The sequence below is a fragment of the Oryctolagus cuniculus genome, chromosome 13 (assembly GCF_964237555.1).
Source record: "Oryctolagus cuniculus chromosome 13, mOryCun1.1, whole genome shotgun sequence".
Lineage (NCBI taxonomy): Eukaryota > Metazoa > Chordata > Mammalia > Lagomorpha > Leporidae > Oryctolagus > Oryctolagus cuniculus.
Window position 1 is genome coordinate 100,518,472 of NC_091444.1, and position 24,564 is coordinate 100,543,035.

At 42.0% G+C, this 24,564-nt stretch overlaps 1 protein-coding gene across 19 annotated transcripts in view; it reads right to left on the reverse strand.

Annotated features, from left to right (window-relative positions):
* LOC103352168 (ankyrin repeat domain-containing protein 18B) overlaps positions 1-24,564 on the reverse strand; it is a 197,471-nt gene that overhangs the window by 154,355 nt on the left and 18,552 nt on the right. For 10 of the 19 annotated variants that reach the window (XR_011381718.1, XR_011381717.1, XR_011381716.1 and 7 more), the window contains exon 1: positions 2,033-2,415. Coding sequence is in view for 16 of the 19 variants with exons in the window: in XM_070056056.1 (XP_069912157.1) it covers positions 2,033-2,262 (230 nt within the window). In the remaining 3 variants the exon portion in view is untranslated. Of the gene's footprint in view, positions 1-2,032; positions 2,418-5,543; positions 6,440-6,467; positions 6,649-9,413; positions 9,656-24,564 lie in introns of those variants that run through there. The other 9 variants (XM_070056048.1, XM_070056047.1, XM_070056049.1 and 6 more) reach the window with 4 other exon arrangements.

The following is a 24,564-nucleotide window of genomic DNA, read 5'->3' on the forward strand; positions in this document are numbered from 1 at the left end:
TCTGCTGTGGCCAGGGAGTGCAGTGGAGGATGGCCCAGGTGCTTGGGCCCTGCACCCCATGGGAGACCAGGAAAAGCACCTGGCTCCTGGCTCCTGCCATCGGATCAGCGCGGTGCGCCGGCCGCAGCGCGCCGGCCGCGGCGGCCATTGGAGGGTGAACCAACGGCAAAGGAAGACCTTTCTCTCTGTCTCTCTCTCTCTCACTGTCCACTCTGCCTGTCAAAAAAATAAATAAATAAATAGAATGAAATTGAAGGGTGGAGGGCATATGCATTTTTCAAATATGACACAGGGGGCTGGCACTGTGGTGTAGCAGGTAAAACCACCACCTGCAGTTCCAGCATCCCCTATGGGTGCCAGTTCGAGTCCCAGCTGTTCCACTTCTGATCCAGCTCTCTGCTATGGCCTGGGAAAGCAGCAGAAGATGGTTTGGGTTCGTTGGTCCCTGCTTCCACGTGGGAGACCCACAGGAAGCTCCTGGCTCCTGCTTTAGGACTGGCACAGCTCTAGCCATTGTGGCCAATTGGGAAGTGAACCAGCAGAAGGAAAACCTCTCTCTCTCTCTCTCCCTACCTCCCTCCCTCCCCCTCTCCCTCTCCTCTCTCTCTGTAACTCTTTCAGGTAAATAAGTAAGTCTTTAAAAAAAAGTGACATAGTACTTAGAACCAAATTCTCAATATAAAAAGTCACAAGCAATTTGACCTTTGCCCCTAAAATTGCTATTCATTATCATAAACTATGTGGATGGAAAGTAGCATTTCATTCATCTTTCAAATTAAATTCTTTTTCTCACCAGAGACACTAAATACTGTTTTCTATGTCCATGGATCACTTGTATACCTACAACACATACATATCCAAATTTAAAATTAAGTTCAGTGTTGTTTTCCTGCTTTGCACAGATTTCTGTAAAATGAAGATCCATTTTTTTCACCTGAAATATACTTGTTGTAAAAATGTTTTGAAGATATATTGTTTTGTTTTGTTATTTTCATCCAGATACACAGGAAGTTTTATTTTATTTCCTAAGCAAATATTCAGAGTAATTCCTTAAAAACTGCTTATTTAAAAGGCAGAGTGAAAGAGAGAGGAGGAAAGGTACAAAGAGCTGCCGTTAACTGATTCACTCCCCAAATGCCCACAACAGCCAAGGACAGGCCTGGCAAAAGCTATGGGGTCAGATCAGGAGCAAAGTGGGCAGGACTCCAACCTGTACTCAGCTATGAGACACCAGCATCCAAAAGCAGTGACTTCACCCACTGTGCTGAACTGTTCACCCCAGGATGTTTGCTTTCGACTTCAGTCTTCATCAAGTCTTTGGCCACTAAAAAATTTATTGCTTCACATTTTTTGTTTTCTTCTGAAATTTTTCTCACATTGTTTATTTACAACTTTTAACTCTACCAGAAATGTAGCTTTGTGTTATAAAAATCTAGTTTTCCTCCGTTAAGAAGTATTTCATGCATAAGTAAACCGTGTTTTCTTATGAATATTAAATGTTACCAGTATCAAGTTCTAAATCTTTGTTTCATATTATGTTTTTGGATTTCCAATGCATTTGCCCTTTCAACTGTCAGAAACCTGATTAATTTCTAAAAACAGCACGTTTACATCAAAAACAGCACCTCATTATTTGCTACATTACAAATGAGTGTTAGCAGAGCAGTAAATGACAAGTAGAATGTGTAACTCGAAATTTTTAAACTTTGATATTTTTGTTTGGCGCATGTAAGACTGATAAAATTAAAGCTCACTTTTTTGGTAAACATGAGTTCTCTCATGCCAAGGTTTCCTTCTACAATCCCATGTACACGCAGGTGTGAACTGACATCAAACGGGTATTGGGTTTACTCAGACTTTAACCCAGGGGTTGAGAGATTATGGAAATTTTCTTGTTATCTTTTTGATCATGTGTATCACAACGTGGATCTGGACTTGTGTACATAAACATGGACTGGTGTCCAGGGAAGCAAGCAGGGGAGCCTGGGGCGAGGGCTTCCCGCACTGGGCCCCACTGCCCACCCTCCAGTACCTGCTCTTGTGGTCCACATCATCCACACTGCTTCTTCTGCAAATCAGCATTTTCTCCACTGCGGCCACATTGCCCGCGCTGGCAGCTCTGTGAATGGCACCGAGCTCCCAGTAGAGCAGGCGGTATCCAAAATGCGGCCGCATCTTCAAGCGCTTTTTCTCGAACTCCGTAACCGTCCGAGCGCGCTTTCTCGCAAGCTTGCTAACAGACCAGGAGAAAAATTTCTCCATAAGCAAGGCTGTCAGGGGCTTTCAGCCACCTCTGCAGCAAAATAGGAAGAAATGTGGCAGTCTAGCCACCATGCAACGGAGGAGCTTCGCGGTTTTCAACCTCTCGGCTCACAGTAACTGTCGCCCAACAACTGCCGCGCATGTGCACCAGGCTAAGCCCCACCCCTTCCGCTCCCGGACATTCCTTCCTCTTCCTCCAGACTCCGCCCAGAAGCCCCTCCCCCTCCGAGGCGGCCCTTGCTCTCACTCCTGGTTGGCCAAGACCCCATCCTCCGGGCCATGGAGGACGCCCCAACGCCGGGCAGTGCTTCTTGCACCACTTTCTCCTGCGGCCTGGACTCAGCAGAACTAGGCAGCAGGAGGGCCAGGAAGTGGGAAGGAGGGCGCCCCCCAGGGAGCACAGCCGCCCCCTCCCAGCAGGGCAGCCCCACAGCTTTCCCCTGGGCTCAGGAGATAGTGGGCTGTGTCTCCAGGTGGCTTGGGCCCTGGTGAGGCTCGACCCATGGGCCACATGTGCCCCTCTCCCCTGGGCTCAGGCACATGGTTGCAGGGAGGTGACAGGCAGGGGGCAGCCTCGACCTGGTGCTGCCACTCCACTGGCTTCTGGGGCCAGTGCAAAACAGTAAAACACTGAACTTAATTTTAAATTGGGATATGTATGTGTTTGTAGGTATACAAGTGATCCATGGACATAGAAAACAGTATTTAGTGCCTCTGGTGAGAAAAAGAATTTAATTTAAAAGGTGAATGAAATGCTACTTTCCATCCATATAGTTTATGATAATGAACAGCAATATTAGGGGCAAAGGTCAAATTGCTTGTGATTTTTATATTGAGAATTTGGTTCTAATACTGTGTCACTTTTTTTAAAAGACTTATTTATTTACTTAAAAGTCAGAGTTACAGAGAGAGAGAAGGAGAGGGAGAGTCTGGAGAGAGAGAGAGAGAGAGAGCGAGGTCTTCCATCTGCTGGTTCACTTCCCAATTGGCCACAATGGCTAGAGCTGTGCCAGTCCTAAGCCAGGAGCTTCCTCTGGGTCTCCCACGTGGAAGCAAGGACCCAAGGACCCAAACCATCTTCTGCTGCTTTCCCAGGCCATAGCAGAGAGCTGGATCAGAAGTGGAACAGCTGGGACTCGAACTGGCACCCATAGGGGATGCTGGAACTGCAGGTGGTGGTTTTACCTGCTACACCACAGTGCCAGCCCCCTGTGCCATATTCAAGGAATAGTTTATTGGCTTTTTTTCTTAACTGAGAATGGGACTGGGAATGGGAGAGGGAGGAAGAGGAGGGTTGGGAGTGGGAGAGTAGGTATGAGGGTAAGAATCATAATATTCCTGAAGTTGTACTTACAAAATTTGTATTCATTAAATAAAAGGTTTCTTTGGGAAGAAAAAATTCAAGCCCCGCTCCTCTGCTCCCTCACAGATGCCAGCACCCCCAGATCACAGACTTGCCCCAAGGGAGGCAGCTCCCACCATCCAATGGAAGCAGTGAGGATTCTTTGGGGAAATGATGATGTTAGGGCTAGAGAAGGGACAGGAACAGCCTGGGACCAGAGAGAAAATGCCCACAGTTGAAGGGGGCCTGAGGAGGGGCACCAGAGCTGATGCAGAGGAAGCCTAGGCCAACGTGGGATGATCTGAGCCATAAAACAGCAAGAGTCACATACTGTCACTCCCTGAGACATGTCTCCTAATCCCCAGTACCCCGGAAGGTGACTGCACTTGGAGACACTCAACGTGAGGCCGTGGGTGATTCCTAAGGCGGTGTGGCTTCTGTCCCAGAAGCAGAGGACATTCTGACACAGACACACACAGGGGATGAGCAGGTGGAGACACAGTGAGAGCCAGTATGTACCTGTGGAGGTGCAAGGCCTCAGAAGGTCCCAGCCCTGTCCACACCATGTCCTCAGACCTCAGCTTCCAAGCAGCAAGAACGTGAACTCCTGTGAGAATAATCCTCCAATAACTACCAGAATCCAGCAGGACCATGATCTCCCAAGAATTCTTCAAACTCAGTGCCAGCATTTTGGTGTAGTGGGTAAAGCCACCAAATCTGATGCCAACATTCCATATAGGCACTGGTTTGTGTCCGGGCTCCTAAAACTTCCAATCCAGCTCCACGCTAATGCCCTGAGAAAAGCAGTGGAAGATGGCCCAAGTGCTTGGGCCCCTTCCACAAAAGTTGAGAGACCTGTACAGAGCTTCTGGCTCCTAGATTCAGCCTGTCCCAACCCCAGGCATTTTGGCCATTTGGGGTGTGAACCACCAATGGAATATCTCTGTGTCTCTCTCTCACCATAACTCTTTCAAATAAATAAATAGCTTTTTAAAAAATCTCCAAGCTCTACCACTAGATTTTTAAACTGGGAACATCAACTTGTCTCGTGTTCCCATCCTTCCCCTATAGGAAGTATTTGAATATGTACAATAATCCTGAGTGCATACAGGCACACAATGCTACATAAACATCTGCTAGAATCTTACAGAGCATGCAATCCCTCCAGTCTCATACTCTTTTTTTTTTTTTTGACAGGCAGAGTGGACAGCAGAGTGGACAGTGAGAGAGAGAGACAGAGAGAAAGGTCTTCCTTTGCCGTTGGTTCACTCTCCAATGGCCGGCCAGCACGCTGCGGCCGGCGCACCGCGCTGATCTGATGGCAGGAGCCAGTTGCTTCTCCTGGTCTCCCATGGGGTGCAGGGCCCAAGCACTTGGGCCATCCTCCACTGCACTCCCTGGCCACAGCAGAGGGCTGGCCTGGTAGAGGGGCAACCGGGACAGAATCCGGCACCCCGAATGGGACTAGAACCCGGTGTGCTGGCGCCGCAAGGCGGAGGATTAGCCTAGTGAGCTGTGGCGCTGGCCCAGTCTCATATTAAAGGAACTAGAAGTCTGAATCATAGAACTGGCATAGGTGCGAGAAGACTAATTTTTGATGTTCCAACAATCTCACACAATGCGGAGACCAAGCACTGCTACAACAACATACGTGTGCACAATGGAAACTTTCTTGTCCATAGCTCAGGAGCCATGCATTAGGAATAGTGCCTACAAGAAAGTTTTATGTGACAAAATTGTTGATAACAGCAAAAATACAGTATCATTGAGTTAACCCAGGAGCTTACAACTGCCTCATCTTAGGTTAGGAATGAAATGGGATTCCCTTAAGTACTCCTGCAATATTGTAAAAAGAATGCTACCCCTGGTACAACTTCAACTTTGGAATGGACAGATGGCTCTTCAGCAGTGACTAGAAGGGAAAACCACAGTAACTCACTTTAGATAGTATGAGTCAGATCTTGGTTGAGGGCCAGAACAAAGCATTCATGAAGGAGGATGCACTCAGGCAATTTTGGTTCAATGCCTTGGAAGTAAGAAACTGTGGTAAGGATGACCAGTTCAAGCAAAGAACCACCTCCACTGCTGCCATTTGGCACCAAACCATGGCACCACTCCTCTGCAATGCTGTAACTGCCTCTCCACTGTTTTCTTGCTTTCACCCTCACCATCTGGAGTCTGTCCTCCAGACCACCCAAGGTGAGCCTTCGCAAGCATGTCACACAACATGTTGCTGCTTAGCTCAAAACCCTGCTCCAACACACCCAGCTAAAGCCAAGTCCACAATGATCGACGTGACCCTTCTCCCATCACATTTTGACCTCCTTTCCTGCACCTCCCCTCCTTGCTCACTTCCCTCTAGCCACAGAGGCCTTCTGAAGCTGCTGCTCTCTGTTGCAGCTGGCAAAGGCTCCTCCCATGCCCCGGCCAAGACCAACTCCCTCTCACCTTCAAGTTTTTGCTCACATCTGACCCCCTCAGGTTGGTCTTTCTCCAACTACAACTGCACAATCCATACACTCTCTTCTTTTTGTACTTACGAATCTATCATTTGTTTATTATGTTTATTGCTTATTTCTGGCTTCTGCCACTAGAAAGCAAGTTCCATTAGGGCAGCATATTTGATGGAGAAGGACTTGGTATGTAGCAGCCTCCTATCTATATTTGCTTGATGAATGACGCTCACATTCTTGTTTTCTAAGAAATAAGTGGGGTCAGGGAGCATCCTCACCTATAACAGAGTCATATTTAAACCACCAGCTAGCGAGTGGCTCCCTCTTTTAGCCTACTTCCCACCGGGGTGTATAACAGTGTGACTTGGGGGTAGAGCCTTGTGTGTGTGAGAGAGAGAGAGAGAACTTACAAGCTTGTAGCTAATGTCCTAAGGTACATCTCTTCCCTTCTTTCTAAATCCCACCACTTAGAAATCTTGCTTTGGTCTTTTTCCTTTTCGGTAGTTTCTTTCATGGAACATCACTGGTTGAGTTGTGCCCAGCAGCAAATTCATATGTTGATGTCCTAACCATCCAGGCCTCTGAATGTCACTGTAATTGAAAACAGAGTCATTGCAAATGCAATTATTTATAAGTTAAGGTGAGCACAATTGTAACATGAGTGTTCTTATTAAAGAATGAGGTTTGGATTCAGAGATTTGCAGAGTAGGAAGCCAGTGTGGAGACACAGGGAGATGGCCAACTGTAGGACAAGGAGAGAGGCCTGGTGCAGGCCTTTTTCCAAGAGCCCTCAGAAGTAACTAGCCCTGCTAAAACCTTGATCTTGGACTTCTAGGCAAAATCAGTTTCTGTTTTTAAGCTACCATCTCTGGTACTACTTTGTTATGGTGGCACATGAATACAGACCAACATGGAATCAAAGGCCCAGGGAAGCCACCTTATTACTTCCCTTTGGAACAGTAAGAGCTAGCATTATAGAAGGAGGATGTAAGCCTGGGCAAAAGGAATCTGGGAGCCTCAGCCTGGAAACTCTAGTCAGTGTTAAAGCAGTCTTCAGTATGGATGAGTTTGCAAGGTCACAGGATGGCTCCATAAGACTCAGTGTGCATACACATAGAGTACCTTGCTAAGATCCCTTAAAACATATAGCTGCATTAGGTATCTATTTGGTTAGAGTATTCTATGCTCCAGTCAAATAGCAACTAACAGGTATCTACTCCCTATTTCTCCAGATATTGGCATGTGGAGAATCTTATCTCAAGAGCCTTATAGAAGACTGAATCCACACCATTTCTTCATAATACATCCAAAATCCCACTAGATCCAACCAGGCTGCTTCCCTGGCCCTGCCACATTAGAAAGTCCTGCCCTTGATCCTCTTTACCCTTGAGAAGTATCTGTGGTGGCCAAGGGTCCTTGATCTTAAGAGCTTATCCAGACAGCCATGACAAGAAGGGCCTTCCCAAACAGCCAGGAGTCTGCCTCCTGCCACAGCATCTCTTCAAAGCACTGATCCCAAGGGTGGACCATTTTGCTGTGGCATACATCTGTGTCCATATGGGGATCATATAGCATGCATTGAAGGGTATATTTGTTGGACATTCAGCTAGGTGCCCATACATAAAATCCATCAAGGTACAGGCCAGTTGCAAAGGAGAGACTTAAAGAAGCTATAAAATGCATAGGTTCCATAAAGTGCCACAGAACATTTACCAGTGACAGAAAAAGGTCAGCTATCTGTCATTTTTACTAAGCAAGGCATGAGGGTCTTTTTCAGATTTATTTATTCATTTAAAAGGCAGAGTGACAAAGAAAGGTGAGACAAGGAGAGGGAGAGGGAGAAAAGAGGGAGAGGGAGGTTCTTCCATCCACTGGTACACTGCCCAAACAGCTTATAACCAGGGCTGAGTCAGACCCAAACCAGAAGCCAGGATCTCCATCTGTGTGTCCCACATGGGTGGTAGGGGTCCCAGGATTTGTGCCGCCTTCTGCTGCTTACCCAAGCACATTAGCAGGAAACTCAATGAGAAGAGAGATAGTGAGGACTCAAACAAGCACTCTGATACAGGATGCTGGCATCGCAAGTGGCTTCTTAACTGACTGCAACCCAGTGAGCCCCATGGCATGAGTTTCTAAGCCATGAAAACAAGTAGTGCAGCTGACAATTAATTGCCCATTCACCTCCCTGCCTGTGTTTATGTGACCTTGTGCTGAAGTTCCCATTCCACACAAAGCTACAGGAGAATACCAGTTTCATCACCAAGCAGGTTTCTCCATGCCCCCTTTCTCTCTCTCCATCCTCTATTTTATGCAATATCTTGTTTAGTAAAATTGATTAAAGAATGAGAGGTTATTACTAAAGCAAACCAGACATGACAGGGCAAAATGACGGATCTCTTAGTATCAACACTACTTGGGTCTTGAATAAAATACCTGCACACACTCACACCGAGAACTGCAGTGACATTAACAATCTTGCCAATTCTCACTCAGTCAATTAACAGTGGGGATTGGTGTTGTGGTATAGCAGGTTAAGACCCCATCTGCAAACCAAAATCCTACATGGATAATGGTTCAAACCTGGTGCTTCACTTATGCTCCAACAACCTGATAATCTACCAGGGACAGCAGCAGAGGATGGCCTAAGTACTTAGGCCCCTTCACATATGTAGGATACCCAGATGAAGCTCCTCGCTTCAGCCTGGCCCAGCCCTGGCCATTGTGACCATTTGAAGAGTAAATCAGCAGATGGAAGATCTTTCTCCCTTTCTCTAGGTAACTCTGCCTTTTGAATGAACAAATAAATCTTTTTTTTTTTTTTGACAGGCAGAGTGGACAGTGAGAGAGAGAGAGACAGAGAGAAAGGTCTTCCTTTGCCGTTGGTTCACCCTCCAATGGCCGCCGCGGCCGGCGCACCACGCTGATCCGATGGCAGGAGCCAGGAGCCAGGTGCTTTTCCTGGTCTCCCATGGGGTGCAGGGCCCAAGCACCTGGGCCATCCTCCACTGCACTCCCGGGCCACAGCAGAGAGCTGGCCTGGAAGAGGGGCAACCGGGACAGAATCCGGCGCCCCGACCGGGACTAGAACCCGGTGTGCCAGCGCCGCTAGGCGGAGGATTAGCCTAGTGAGCGGTGGCGCCGGCCTAAACAAATAAATCTTACCAAAAAACCAGAAAGTGACTGTGAAAGCAGCTTTAGGAAATTCAGGGTTATCTACTTGGCCTTTTTCTTTCCTGGACCCTTCTTTCTCAAAACTGATATTGTCAGCAGGGGGACATGCTTGGGACATGAACGACAAAAATGCCAACAAGTCCGCTAGACTTTAGATGAATTCATGAAGAAAATATGGAACTCACAAATCTTCGGGAGCAAGCCATTCTATTTGGCTGTAATCTCCACTCAAGCTGGCTATCTGAGATCTTGACTTTTGGAAAAGTGATGTGGTCCACACAGTAGAGCAGGATTTGCACAGGTGGATGTTCTGGTGCCCCCTGCTGGCCATCGTTGACACCTTTGACAAAGCTCCTCACTCCTTTCAAATCAGACAATAAGCTGAACACAAGAGACACTGTTATCAACTAGGTCATTTTTTGGAGACCTTGAGGGGAAAGAAGTATAAAAATATGATAACAAATCATTCAGAAAAATACCATGCCTGTGTAAGAGAACATATTTCAGTAATTAGAGACAAAGCAAACAAATATATTTTTAACTAGGGGGAGGTAAATATATTGGGTGTTTTCCTCTCTTGCCCAGGCACAGGTTGCTAAATCAAACAACCAAAGTTAAACAGGCCACAGAAATGCTAGGACTTGTAGCCCTCTAATTCTGTCTCTGGCTATGGATATGAGTTGCAACCTCACTGATTCTCTGAAGTTTAAGGATTCTATGTCTAAACTTTTCACTAGAATATAATGCTCCATTACTTCTGAATCTTTCTGGTAAAATCAATTTCTCCAACTAATTTAGCAAATGGAATGGTGTGTCATGGGGGAGATTCATTCCAAGATGGATGAATAGGGGAAAGATGTGCTATTTTTGACCAAGGGGAAATAGTAGAAGACAAACAGAGGAAGTGCATTCCCGGGGAGAGCTGGAGGGAAGTTTGTGGTGGACATGCTACAGAAGGAAGAGGCTATGAAGCAATGTGGAAGCCGCGGGTGGGTAGCAACAAGCATGGACACCACACACGATACCCACAGCTAGGAGCTAGAGGAGATGACAGCTTTGGGGTGTGAGGTAAGAGCATTCTGTGGCAGCCCATGCCACTTGTGATATTGTCAGAGGGAGAGCCTTTCAGACCACACTTCCCGTGATTCCAGCCTGGAGAGTGAGCAGGGGAGAGGGTAGCCACTTAATCCAGCCAAAGAAGCAGGTTTCTTTCTCATCTCCCAACAAAGACACCCAGCAGCTGATGGAGAGAAGATACCATTTTTTAAAAACAGATGTATTTATTTGAAAGCCACAGAGGGAGAGACAGAGAGAGAGAGAAAGAGATCTTCCATCTGCTGTTTCACTTCCAATGGTGAGAATGGCCAGGATTGGACCAAGCCAAAGCTGAGAGTCAAGAGCTTCCTCTGGGTCTCCAATATAGGGGCAAGGGCCCAAGCACTTAGGCCGTCCTCTACTGCTTTCCCAGAGCATTAGCAGGGAGCTGGGTCAGAAGTGGACTAGCTAGTATTTGAATTGGAGCTGATATCAGATGTGAGCCCTGCAGATTGATTTAAGCGACTAAACCACAGTGATGTCCATGAGAAAGCACCATTTTGACACAGCAGAGGCTGTGGTGGTTCTTGTGTGTGCCTGTAACAAGGGGATTTTAGCAGAGAGAAAATACTGTGTTGCCCCACTGACTTGAGTCTTGCTGAGGGTTTAACAAGGTGCTGGACACCCACGCAGGATTGTGAGGTACTTCTATCCTCTCAATATATCACAAGCTCTGGGGCCCAAACTGCCAAGATAAAGCACCCACAAATAGCTGGCACTGCGAACTTCTTGCATCCGTACTCTGTGGAAGGGGCAAGCTCCAGGGCTGAGCATATCTTCTGAACCCTGTGGTTATGAGGACCTTGAGTGCTGTGATTGTGTGAATTCGGTGACTGCATGATACGGTGTGAGGTATAGCTGATTCTCTGGGCAATCCCTGTGTCTCACATCAGAGCTCCCTGATCACCTGAGGTAGTTCATTGCAAAGGGTCCCCTGGTCACAGTGAGGACTGTACATATCTTTTGTGTGGGTCATGTGCCACCATGGATGAGGGGTGTATACACTGGGGGCTAACCCTGAGCATTGATTACTTTGGATGACAGGAGGTGAGGCTGTCATTGCGTCAATGGAGATCTACCACACCCAACGTGGGTGTCACCCTGGATTCTCACTTCACCCTGAGCACTGAGTAGAACTCCCTGGCCACACCAAGCACATGATTCTGGGTTTTCATTGAAATAGCAGACATTACATTAAGCCACAGAGGCATAATTCACACATACAATGTATCAGAGGAGAAAACCAACAAGTAATTCCACAAATGCATGAAAACTTAGGCATAAATTCAAGAAACAAGAATAACAAAGATAACATGACTCCGCCAAATGGAACATAACAACACTTCAATATGAGAATGTGAAGACCAAGAGATTGAGGAAATGCCTGAAATGGAATTCAAAAGAATGATCATAGGATTATTCAGAAGCAATAAGAAGCAAATTCATGAGTAAACAAAATCCATACATGATATGGATGGAAAATTTTCCCAGGAGATTGAGATTTTAAAGCAAAATTAAATTAAAATATTAGAAATGAAGTGTTCAACATTTCAAATAAAAATACAGAGGAAACTATTAATAACAGACTTAGTGAAGCAGAAGAAAGAATATCTGAGCTAGCTGAAAAATCACAGAAAATATCAGAACAAAAAAAGAATAAATTAGATAAATTAAAAAGTAGTCAAGATTTATGGGATACTATCAAACTAATCGACATATAGGTCGTAGGAGTTCCTGAATGTGTGGAAAGAGAATGAATGAGAAGGCAAATTCAGTTAAATAATAACAGAAAACTTTCCTAATTTGAACAAAGAAAGGGACATCCCAGTATAAGGATCACATAGAAATTCTGATAGACATGATCAGGGAATCTAAGAGGGAGGTGGAGGAAAGGTTGGAATGTGGGTAGGAGGGCAGATGGGCAGGGTGTCCCACTATGATCCTAAATCTGTATATATTAAATATATATGAAACTTGTATAACTTAAATAAAACAAAAAAAGAGGAAGATAAAAAAGAACAGAACTTCATCATGACACATTGCAAACTTCCAAAAGTAAAACAAAGAAAAGATTCTAAAATGTGCACGAGGGAAATGCTAGATGATTTTCAGAGGATTTCCAGTCGACTCACAGCTGATTTCTCACCAGAAAGGCTACAGGCTAGGGGAGACTGGAGAGAGAGTCCAAGTCTTAAGACAAAAAAAAAAAAACTGTCATCCCAGAACATAGTACTTTGCAAAGTTCTCATTTGTGAATTAAGTTGAAATAAAAACCTTCCTTAACAAACAGAAATTGCAAGTTTGTCACCACTTGTCCAGCCTTATAAGTGATGCTTAAAGATATGCCACATACAGAAACACAGCTAGTTATCATTATGTATGAATGAATGTGAAGGCAGAAAATCTCCTAGAAAATCCAAAGCAAATAATATGAACACTTATGGGAAAATGGAAGGGCCAAGTCGTTACTTCTTTATAGTAACCTTCAATGTAAATGGTCCATTCTCCAATTAACAAGTACAGATTAGTTGAATGGATTAAAAAACAAGACCAGACACCACAGATACACTCAAGGTGCTGGCATTGTTTAATAGCAGGTAAAACCACCGTCTGTAGCTCTGGCATCCAGTATGGGTACTGGTTGGAGTCCTGGCTCCTCCACTTCAAATTCAGCTCTCTGCTATGGCCTGGGAAAGCAGTAGAAGACGACCCAAGTCCTTGGGCCCCTAAAAGCACGTGGGACACCCAGAAGAATCTCCTGGCTCTTAGCTTTGGTTGGGCTCATCTCTGCACATTGCAGTCATCTGGGAAGTGAACCAGAGGATAGATGACCTCTCTATCTCTCTCTGCCTCTACCTCTCTGTAATTCTGCCTTTCACATAAGTAAATGAATCTTTTTGTTAAAAAAAAAAAAGATATACATGGGGCTGGTGCTGTGGTGCAGTGAGTTAACACCCTGGCCTGAAGCGCCGGCACTGGTTCGAGACCCAGTTGCTCCACTTTCAATCCAGCTCTCTGCTGTGGCCTGGGAAAGAAGTGGAAGATGGCCTAAGTCCTTGGGCCCCTGAACCCGTGAGGGAGACCCGGATAAAGCTCCTGGCTCTTGGCTTCAGATTGGCACAGCTCCGGCTGTTGTGGCCAATTGGGGAGTGAACCATCAGATGAAAGCCCCCCCCCCCCCCGTGTGTGTGTGTTTGTGTGTGTGTGTAACTCTAACTTTCAAGTGAATAAATAAACCTTAAAAAAAAAGATACACACAAAATGAAAGTTAAAGGATGGAAAAAGATACTCCATGCTAACAGAAAGCAAAATCTAACAGGTGTGTGTATACTAGTATCAGACAAAATAGACTTTAACACAAAAACTCTTAAAAGAGACAAAGAAGGGTATTGAATAATGATTAAGGGGTGAATTCAACAGGAAGATAGATATATGCACTAAACTACCAGGGCACCTGGCTAATACAAATGTTAATTGATCTAAAGGCTGATGTAGACTCCAATACAATAGTAACAGGGCAATTCAACTACCCACTTTCATAAATGCACAGATTACCAGACAGAAAACCAACAAAGAAATAACAGAACTAATCTACACTGTGGATCAGATGGACCTAACTGATAGCTACAGAACCTGTCATCCCACAGTTGCAGATACACACTGTTCTCATCAGTACATATAATTCTTTCTAGGAGAGATCATATGATAACCCATAAAGCAAATCTCAGCAAATTAAAAAGATGAAACCATATCATGCCTCTTTCCTGAACACAATAAGGATTTCTTGAAAATATGCAAACACATGCAGACTGAATAACACATTCCTTGTTGAACAGTGGATCACATAACAAATCAAAAAAGAAATTAAACAGTACTGTAAATGAATGAATATGTAAGTAAACCATATCAAAACATGTAACAGCAAAGACAGTGTTAAGACAGAAGTTTACAGCAGTTAGTGGCTACATCAAGAAATTAGAAAAGCATTAAATAAATGAGCTATCAGCACATCTCAAGGACCTAGAAAAACAACAACAAACGAAACTAAAATTAGTAGGAGGAAAGAAATAATTAAAAGTAGAGAGGAAATATGTAAAATTGAAACAAAAAATAACAATATGGAGTCATGAAGACACAGAAAAACTAAATGGACTAATAACCAAGATGGATATTGAATCAGTAGTAAAGATCTTTCAAAAAAGAAAAGCCAATGAATGTATGACTTCATATGTGAATTCTAAAAAATTTTTAAAAAATAACTAATTCCAATTCTTCTCAAGTTATTCAAAGCATTTCAAAGGGTGGGAATACTCCCAAACTATTTATGAGGTCAACATCACCTTAATTCCAAAACAAGAAGACGACACAACAAACGGGGAGTACAGACAAATATCATGACGAACATTAATGTAAAAATCCTCAACAAAATAGTAGCTAGTCAAATCCAACAACACAACAGAAACATCATCCACCTGAACCAGTGGGATTTATCTGAGGTATGCAGGGATGGTTCAACAAATACAAATCAGTAAATGTGTTACATCACATTGACAAACTGAAGAATAATAACCATGTGTAGATCTCAATAGGTACAGAGAAAGGATTAGATAAAATACAACATCCTTTCATAATAAAAACTTTAAGCACATTGCATACAGAAGGAACAGTTCTCAACAAAATCAAGGCAATTTATGACAAACCCAGAGCAAGCTACATATTGAATGGGAAAAGTTGGAGGTTTTTTCACTAAGGTCTCGAACCAGACAAGGGTGCCTGCTTTCACCAATGCTATTCAATACAGTTGAAGTTTCTGGCAGAACGAATAGGCAAAAATAGAAATCAAAGGAATCAATTAGAAAGGACAAACTCAAATTATCCTTGTTCGCAGATGACGGAAATCTACAGGGGAACCAAAAGATTCCACTAAGACACTACTGACATTCATAAGATAGCTTGGAAATATTGGAGGATATAATATTAACACAGAAAAATCAATAGCCTATGAATACTACAAAAAATAAATACCTTGGAATAAATTTAACCAAAGAGCTCTTTGATGAAAATTACAAAGCATTAAAAAGTAAATAGAAGAAGACCTTAAAAATGGGAAAAAATCATCCACATTCATGGTTTGGTATAATCAACATCATCAAAATGTCGATACTACCAAAAGCCATTTGCAGATTCAATGCAATCCCAATCAAAATGCCAATGATATTCTTCTCAGATCTAGAAATAAAATGCTAAAATTCATATGGAAACACAAGAGATTCCAAAAGCTAAAGAAATCTTAAGCAACAAAGACGAACCCAGAGGAATCACAATACCAGATTTCAAGACATACTACGGGGCAATTGCAATCAAAACAGCTTTGTACTGGCACAAAAATAATCATGTAGACCAATGGAACAGAACAGAAATTTTGGAAAACAATCCACACATCTACATCCAACTAATCTTTGACAAAGGAGCTAGAATCAATACCTGGAGAAAGTACAGACAGTCTCTTCAACAAATGGTGCTGGGAAAATTGGATCTCCACATGTGGAATGTGAAACAAACCCTTACCTTACACCTTTTATAACAATCAATTCAAAGTGGATCAAAGATCTAAATCCATGACCTGATAACTTCAAATTACTAGAGAAGAATACTGGGGAAACTGCAAGACACTGATGTGGAAAAGACCCCAGAAGCACAGGAAATCAAAAAAAATAGACAAATTTGATTACTTTAAGCTAAGGTTTTGCACTGCAAAGGGAACAGCCAACAAAGTGAAGAGGAAACCAACAGAAGGGGAGAAAATATTTGCAAACTCTGAAACTGATAAAGGATTAATATCCATAATCTATAAAGAGCTCAAGAATCTCAATCACAATAAAACAAACAATCCAGTTAAGAAAAGGGTGAAGGGCCTGAAGAGGCATTTTTCAAAAGAGGAAACTCAAATGGCCAACAGACACATATAAAATAGCTATCACGGAAATGCAAATCAAAGCCACATTGAGGTTTCACTTCACCCTATTAGAATGGCTATCATACAGAAATCAACAAACATTAAATGCTGCTGAGTATATGGTGAAAAGGGTACCCTAATCCACTACTGGTGTTAGTATAAATGACTATAGCCACTGGAGAACATTACAGAGATGCCTCAGAGTCCTGAAAATAGATCTACCATATGCTCCAGCAATCTCACTCCTGGGAATTTACCCAAACAAAATGAACTCAGCTTGTGAAAGAGTTATCTGTACACCCATGTTTATTACACCTCAATTCACACTAGCTAAGATATGGAATCAACCCAGATGTCCATCACCTGATGGCTGGATAAAGAAACTGTGGTATATTTATATAATGTGGAATACTACTCAGGTATAAAAAATTATGAAATCCCATCTTATGCTATAAAAAGGAAACTTTTTTTTATGCTATAAAATGGAAATGCTATAAACTGGAAAACATTACATTTAGTGAAATAAGGCAGTCCCAAAAAGATAAATACCCTTTGTTCCCTAATCTGTGGTAACTAATAGGGTATCATAAATATAAGTATATGAGTAAAATTGACATTTGGAAATTCGTTGATTCGATGATTGTACCTTTGATGAATACTGTTTATTTCTTCTATGTGTTGAATTATTTACTTAGTGTATGGCTAACCTAACGAATATAAAATAAATTGGAAGTAGATCACTGTAAACATTAAAAGAAAATTAAGAAAAAAAAAGTGGGAGAGTGGGAACATGGGCAGGACAGAGGATTGAGTGGGTACTATTACCACGCTCTTAAATCTGTATACACAAAATATGTGAAATTTTTTCACCTTAAATTTTTTTTTTTTGGACAGGCAGAGTGGACAGTGTGAGAGAGAGACAGAGAGAAAGGTCTTCCTTTGCCGTTGGTTCACCCTACAAGGGCCGCCGCAGCCGGAGCGCTGCAGCCGGCGCACCGTGCTGATCCGAAGGCAGGAGCCAGGTGCTTCTCCTAGTCTCCCATGGGGTGCAGGGCCCAAGTACTCGGGCCATCCTCCACTGCACTCCCGGGCCACAGCAGAGAGCTGGCCTGGAAGAGGGGCAACTGGGACAGAATCCGGTGCCCCGACTGGGACTAGAACCTGGTGTGCTGGCACCGTGGCGCCGGCCCACCTTAAATTTTTTTTAAAAAAGGATAAAAAGGAATGGTGTCTCATATGTTATGACCACAAATGATAAAACACATATAAGGAACTCGTATAAATACTTTTTAGAGAAATGAGAAAGACAGGAATTTCAGGAGAGAAGGCTTTTCAATCTTTTCTTGGAAAAGGTCTGCTGCAGTAGAGACAGTGTGCAGTAGAAAGGAGCCCCAAAACCGAATTTACTGGAGTTGCTGAACTTCCCCAACCTGCTACTACGAGACAGGCGGAGAAAACACACATGCAAAGCCCCAACCCTGGCCAACTCTTGCAGATTCTTTTGCCCACTAGGAAATTCTGCCTGGTGTTACAACATCGCATCTTGCAACTCAGTTCAGTTTCATTCGAAAATCAAAGCTTTATTTTCAACTGATTAATTTGATTACTTTGGCTTGTCCAAATACTCCCAAATGCTAATTTAACCAGATATTTCTCTGTGCCTCTCAAATATTCATATTCCAAACTGAAACACTATGCCAACACACTGAATTTGAATGGGATCCTTTGGTCATAAAAAGTACCCAGAGTTAAGTAGCAACACTTGAAAAGAATCTAAGGATTGAATGATAGAATGTATGAGTGGTAACTTTCTGATTAGGAAGGTTGTATTATAGGTATACACAAGGTTTTCACTTGCAGAAAAGAAACCTGAAAGTAATCAGTGGTGATCGTCTAATGTCCTCAACAGTTTATTCTTAAATGTTTCAGGTTGAGAAATTCTTTATACTAGAATTAGGAACTCTTCTCTAATTTTAAGATTGTTTCCAGGCCTGGCTCTGTGGCAAAGCAGGTAAAGTTGATGCCTGCTGTGCCAGCATCCCATTTGGGTGCCAGATTGAGTCTTGGCTACTTCACTTCCAATCCAGCTCTCTGCTATGGCCTGGGAAAGCAGTAGAAGATGGCCCAAGTGCTTGGGACCCGGAACCTGCATGGGAGACAGAAGAAGCGCCTGTCTCCTGGCTTCAGATCAGCTCAGCTCTGGCTGTTGTGGCCATTTGGGGAATGAACCAGTGGATGGAAGACCTCTCTCTCTGCCTCTGCCTCTCTCTAACTCTTTCAAATAAATAAATCTTTTAAAAGAGATTGTTTCTAAAAGTTAATAAAAAATAAACAAACAGAAAACATGAAAAGCTTAGGTAAACATAATTTCCCTGTAAAGAAAGCTCTATTAGCATCAGTGCATAAAATTGAAATTCTGTAAGTTTGGGGATATTATAATGTTTGCAATATATCCAAACATTGATCATAGCCACAGCACTGGTGTACCAAAAAGATATCTTTCTAAATATTTAGGTTTGTTTATAATGACAAAAATTTACAAATACAAACAGGTCACAATTAACTCCTAAATTATCAATAACAATTTGGGTACAGTTTAACAGCTGGCATATGGACACACTGGGTCTATTAGTATCACTGGTTTGCATTTGCAAAACCTCCTCAAGAGTAACTTACAGATCCTCAGAAAAGTTTTCAAATGCTATATAGGGCCCAGCATTGGATACAGCAGTTACGACACTACTTGGAATGTCTGCAATCCATATTGGAAAAGTTTAGGTTGAGTCTCAGCTGTAATCCTGATTCCAGCTTCCTGTGACAAGTGCATTGTGGGAGGCAGGGGCTATCCATTTAAGTTGTTGAGATCTCTGCCACCCAAGTGAGAGACTTGAACTGAGTTCCTGGCAACTGACTTTGCCCCAAGGATCAGTGTACCAGTGGGAGGGAGTACTGTCTTTCCCCTCCCTTTCTCTCTCGCTTTTTCCCTTTCATCTTTCCAAATAAGTATTTTAGAAAGCTGGATTTTTTGATCAAGCACACATAATTCAAAAGTGTTTTCTTTTAAAGAGAATTTTCACAATCATATATTTAGTAGAAAAATCTAAAGTATTATGTAAAAAGTATAATCAGGAACATTTATCTCCAGATTATATAATTTTTATTTTAAATATTTACACATTCTTGCATTTTCAGCACTAGATAATGATTTAGATTTGACTTCTCATTATATGTGAAAGGAGTAGTTGATAAGCTTCAGATTCCAGTTCATCAATGCCTGAAAAGAAGAAATAATAATAATTCTGTTTTTTATCTGGAAGACTTCACAGTTAATGAAGTCTAAATCAGTATTTTTTTTTTTTGACAGGCAGAGTGGACAGTGAGAGAGAGAGAGACAGAGAGAAAGGTCTTCCTTTGCCGTTGGTTCACCCTCCAATGGCCGCCGCGGCCGGCGCGCTGCGGCCGGCGCACCGCGCTGATCCGATGGCAGGAGCCAGGAGCCAGGTGCTTTTCCTGGTCTCCCATGGGGTGCAGGGCCCAAGCACCTGGGCCATCCTCCACTGCACTCCCTGGCCACAGCAGAGGGCTGGCCTGGAAGAGGGGCAACCGGGACAGAATCCGGCGCCCCGACCGGGACTAGAACCCGGTGTGCCGGCGCCGCAGGCGGAGGATTAGCCTAGTGAGCCGCGGCGCCGGCCTCTAAATCAGTATTTTAAAGTTTGAGAACCCTAACACAGTTAAGAAAAAATATATAGGTATGACTATGACTACAAAACAAAATCGCTACTATACACAGTTTGCCCATAGTTATGTATGCAATTAGTTATCATTGTGTTAAGACTTGGAACTCTTGGTTTTCATTTGTTCAGCAAACATGTGGTAAGTAATGAGGAGGACAGTCCATCCATCAATAATCATAAACAAACCCAACAGCACAATCAGGTCATTTCCATTCTGAGTCATAGATGGGATGACAGTAATAAAGGAATAAAATAGTTTATTGCTACAACACACAGAAGGGCCATGTGTCCTAATTTTGTACCAATATTGTGGGAAATTTGGTTCAAGAATCATGTAATTTTACACCAAGAGGACATTGAAAATGTGTATCAGAAAGAGGGAGAAACATAAGATTTGCAAAAAGCTAGAGGTAAGGAAGAAAATGGATGGAATTCTAGAGTCTAGTTTGGACTGACAAGAGCCAAAGTGACTTAAATGTTTTTATTCCATGTTAAGGAATTTGGAGTTCTTCCTATGAGGAAAAGATAAACCACTGTTAAAGTAAATGTCCAGAGGTCACCAGCCAATCACAGCTTCATGAAATGTAGCTGCCTAAATATTCACGGGTGATTGGGAGTCTGGGGTTTGGTATCTCTCCCATAACCTGAGAAGCTGATAGTGCTGTTGTGTTCTTTGAATTGTACTGTGTGGGCTGGCAGTACCACAGAGATGCAAAAGTATCCATTCAGAAATAAGAGATGCATAGGCTCTGAGATTTTTCAAAAGCTATGGAATGTGATGACTAAATTAAAAATTGATATATTCTTCATTATCATGTATATGTTTTCACATATTTCATTAGATTCATCAAGGAAACATATTTCATGCCATTTCTATTAACCAAGCAATGGAAAGTGCTGTTACTTCCAATATATATTTGATTTCAGAAGACAATTCATCCAAATTCAATTAACAAATTATAGCAATATACCTCATCTAGTTCTCTATTTAAATTTGTATCTCCTCTAGCATCTGAAGTAAGTGAAATGTTATTTATCCCATTTACAGTCAATAGGATACATCATTATGCAAATCATGCATTACTTAGAAAATGAGGCCTTATAGACCCAACTTGAAGACGGCTTAATACAAAAATTACATCTAACAAAATTCTTGATGATTTTAAGATTACCTAATAAACAGCAGTTTTGTGTAATGCTATTTCACTAATCTAATATAAAGTACAATTAGTATAAGGCGGTTGATAATACATTATTTTAGAAGTGTGCTGCTTCATCTTAGCAGTAGAAGTTTAAAATATCAAGTCATGGTTTATACTAAATGAACTTTTTGGGTATTCTTAGGAAAAATCTGTCCTTTATAAAATTAAGTGAATTTTGTCACTTTATTTTCCCTTAAATTGAATTCTAGAATCCACTTGTAGAAAATTAAAAATTTAAAGTTTAATAAGAGCAAGTTTTAGTGCATCTGCATCCAAGAACCTGGTTTGGGTCATCTTCCCACTACTGGTAACGCACACCCTGGGAAGACAGAAAAGGACTCAAGAACTCGAGGCTTTACTGCCTGCATGGGAGATTGAGTTCTGTGTCCTAGTTTCAGCCTAGCTGAGCCCTGTCTGTTGTGGACATCTGGGGAGAGAGCCAGCAGATGGAAGATCTCTGTCTCTCTCTGGCCCTCTCTCTTTCTGCTTTAAATAGAATAAAAATAATTAAAACTAAAAACACAATATATTCTATATTCAGTTTTCAGCACAGAATCTTAAGTACATGCATAGAGGAAATGATACTCTCAGGATGTCAGGAGAAAATTCTACTGGCAAAATATTAAATGAATATGCCATACTATCTGTTCTAAGAGCCAATATTTATTCTTATGGACACAAATAGTCATAATATTTGCTGGAAAAATGTTAAATACAGGTTAACAGCTATTGTTCAAGTTAGTTCATGATTCATGACTACCTAGGTTATAAATAAGGAAAAAGATGTAGCTCTGTAATTATAACTTTGATTTCTCCTCAGAAGTTAGGACCAATGTTTCAATTGCTTGGCTAATTTTAGTTTTATTTACTTAATTATGAAATTGTGGGAATATTTCACACTGTATGTCAAGTGTTTTCATCTAGGGTGTTTTTACTGAAGCTTTTAAAAGTAATGATATCCTGGGATCTGTGTGGTGGCACCATGGGTTAAACTACCACTTGAGTTGCTGTTATCCCATACTGAAATGTCAGTTTGAATCCTTGCTACTGTGCATATAGTATAGTTTAGTGTTAATCTGCCTGGTGAGGCAGCTGATGACGGCTCAAATCTTTAGGCATCTAACATCTGATGAAGTTTCTGGATCCTGGTTTTATCCTGGTCCAGCCCTGACTATTTCAGGCATTTGGGGATTAAACAGAACAGAATTGGATAGAATAGATTGAATACAGGAGCTCTCTATATCCCTGTCACTCTGCCTTTCAAAGAAATAAATGGGAAAATATAATATCTCATTAAATGCCCCAAACAGGGCCTAAAATAGCCCTGTGTTGCTTAAGGACAGTAATAAGGACAGTATGATATCCAATGTTTTTCAAGATTTAGGTGTGATGACAAATGCTTTCGACTGGCAACTTCTTCAATATTTTGAGGGAGTTTTTCATAATGTTTCTGTGAAAAGAGCTTTATGGAAAAGCTTTATAGAAATGAAAAATAGGGAAATGAGCAAGCTAGGTATTATGAAAGTTAAAAATCAGTGCCAGATGGAAGGGAAAGCCTTACTCAAAGAATGTATCACATGAAAACTATGTAAAGTGTGAATCACATTTTCTGTTACCAGTATGATGTTACCTTTCCCCCTAAAAATTCTTTTCCTAAAAGTGTCCTTCCTATGTTAACAGATCTTACGCTTTTATGCCTCACTCAAAACTATTTGTAAATGTAAATTTTACAAGGTGAAAAGTAGAATACACTGCTTGAAAAATTGCATGCCTTGTACTGAAGAACAGCTTTGGTAAACAAATTTAAGCAGAGTTCACTTTTTTCTTCTATTTCTTATATTAATAATACAGAGTAGAAGGAATTGCCGCTAATCCACCCCTGGAGCAGCCTTCCCCTATATAAATTCTCCAGTCCGCCTCTGACCCTGAAATACTTTATATCAATGACAACTGAGGTCAACTGTCTCTGAGAAAGAGATTCCAGGTAAGAGACCGAAGCTCCGCCATTCAAAGGACAGTCAGGGCATGGGAGGAAACTATTCCAGAAAGGGAATAGCTTAGGAAAAGAGCCCTGAGTGTTGAGGCTATCTCTGGCTTTGTCTTGGAAAGGAGGAGGTTAGGGTGATTTAGCCCTACTGATGAGGGAAAACCAGCAGGTGTTAGATGAGTACTTAGATGTATCTTTCAGATGCAAGTGTTAGGCACAGTGGTTAAGATACCACTTGGGACATGTGCAACCCATGTTGCAGTGGATACGTTCTATTCCTAGCAACACTTTTGAACCCAGCTTCCTCCTAATGTGTACTCTGGGTGGCAGCAGATGATCATTCAAATCCTTGGGTGCTTGTCACCCACATGGGAGACCTAGATGGAATTTTTGGCTTCTGGTTTTGATGGGGTTCACTCTCAGCTGCCATGGATATTTTATGAGTGAACCAGCAGCTGTGAAATGTCTATCTTCATTGCTATTTTACCCACCTGTATGTAACTGCTTTTCAAATAAATTAGCATTTTTTAAATGAGGCAATTCTAAACTGGAAAACAATGTAATAATGTCCCAGAGAATTTTTGCTGATTACAAGGATTCTCCCAGTTTTCACTGAGGTTCTACAGAAGTCTAAGTTTCCATAGAGGACACTGCAAGTTGAAGGCATAAGGAAGCCAGTTTTAGAGCCTCAGTCCTCTTTTAGTCACACACCTCTACTTTCATCAGTTTGCGTAATCTGGTCTCATGCAACTTTTTTCAAAAAGCTTGATTCTTCAAACAATTTTGAAAGGTATAAAAATCACCAACTTATTTCAACTATCTAATGTCACGCAAGAATGTAGTAAAGGGTCAGAGAGATTATACCTTTGTAGAGGTCATAGAGCCATTTGTCTAAAGGCCAAATTTATGTCATAGAAATAGACATGTAGACCAATGGACAAGAATATAAACTCCATCACTTCTCAGCCTTTTAGCTAAGATCAAGTGAAGAATAGAAACTCCAGAAATCAATCCACATATGTACAACCAAGTAATTGTTGACAAAGGAGCTAAAAACAATCCCTGAAGTAAGGACAGTCTCTTCAACAAATGATGCTGGGAATATTGGATCTCTGCATGCAGAACCATGAAACAAGATCTCTACCTTACATCTTCTACAAAAATCAACACAAAATGGGTAAGGATATAAATCTATGACCTGAGAACATCCAATAACTAGAGGAGAATATAGTGAAAATTCTGAAAGACACTGGCATAGGCAAAAACTTCTTGGAATAGACCCCACATGCCCAGGCAATCAATGCCAAAGTTTACAAATCAGATTACATGAAGCTGAGAAGCTTCTGAACTGGAAAAGAA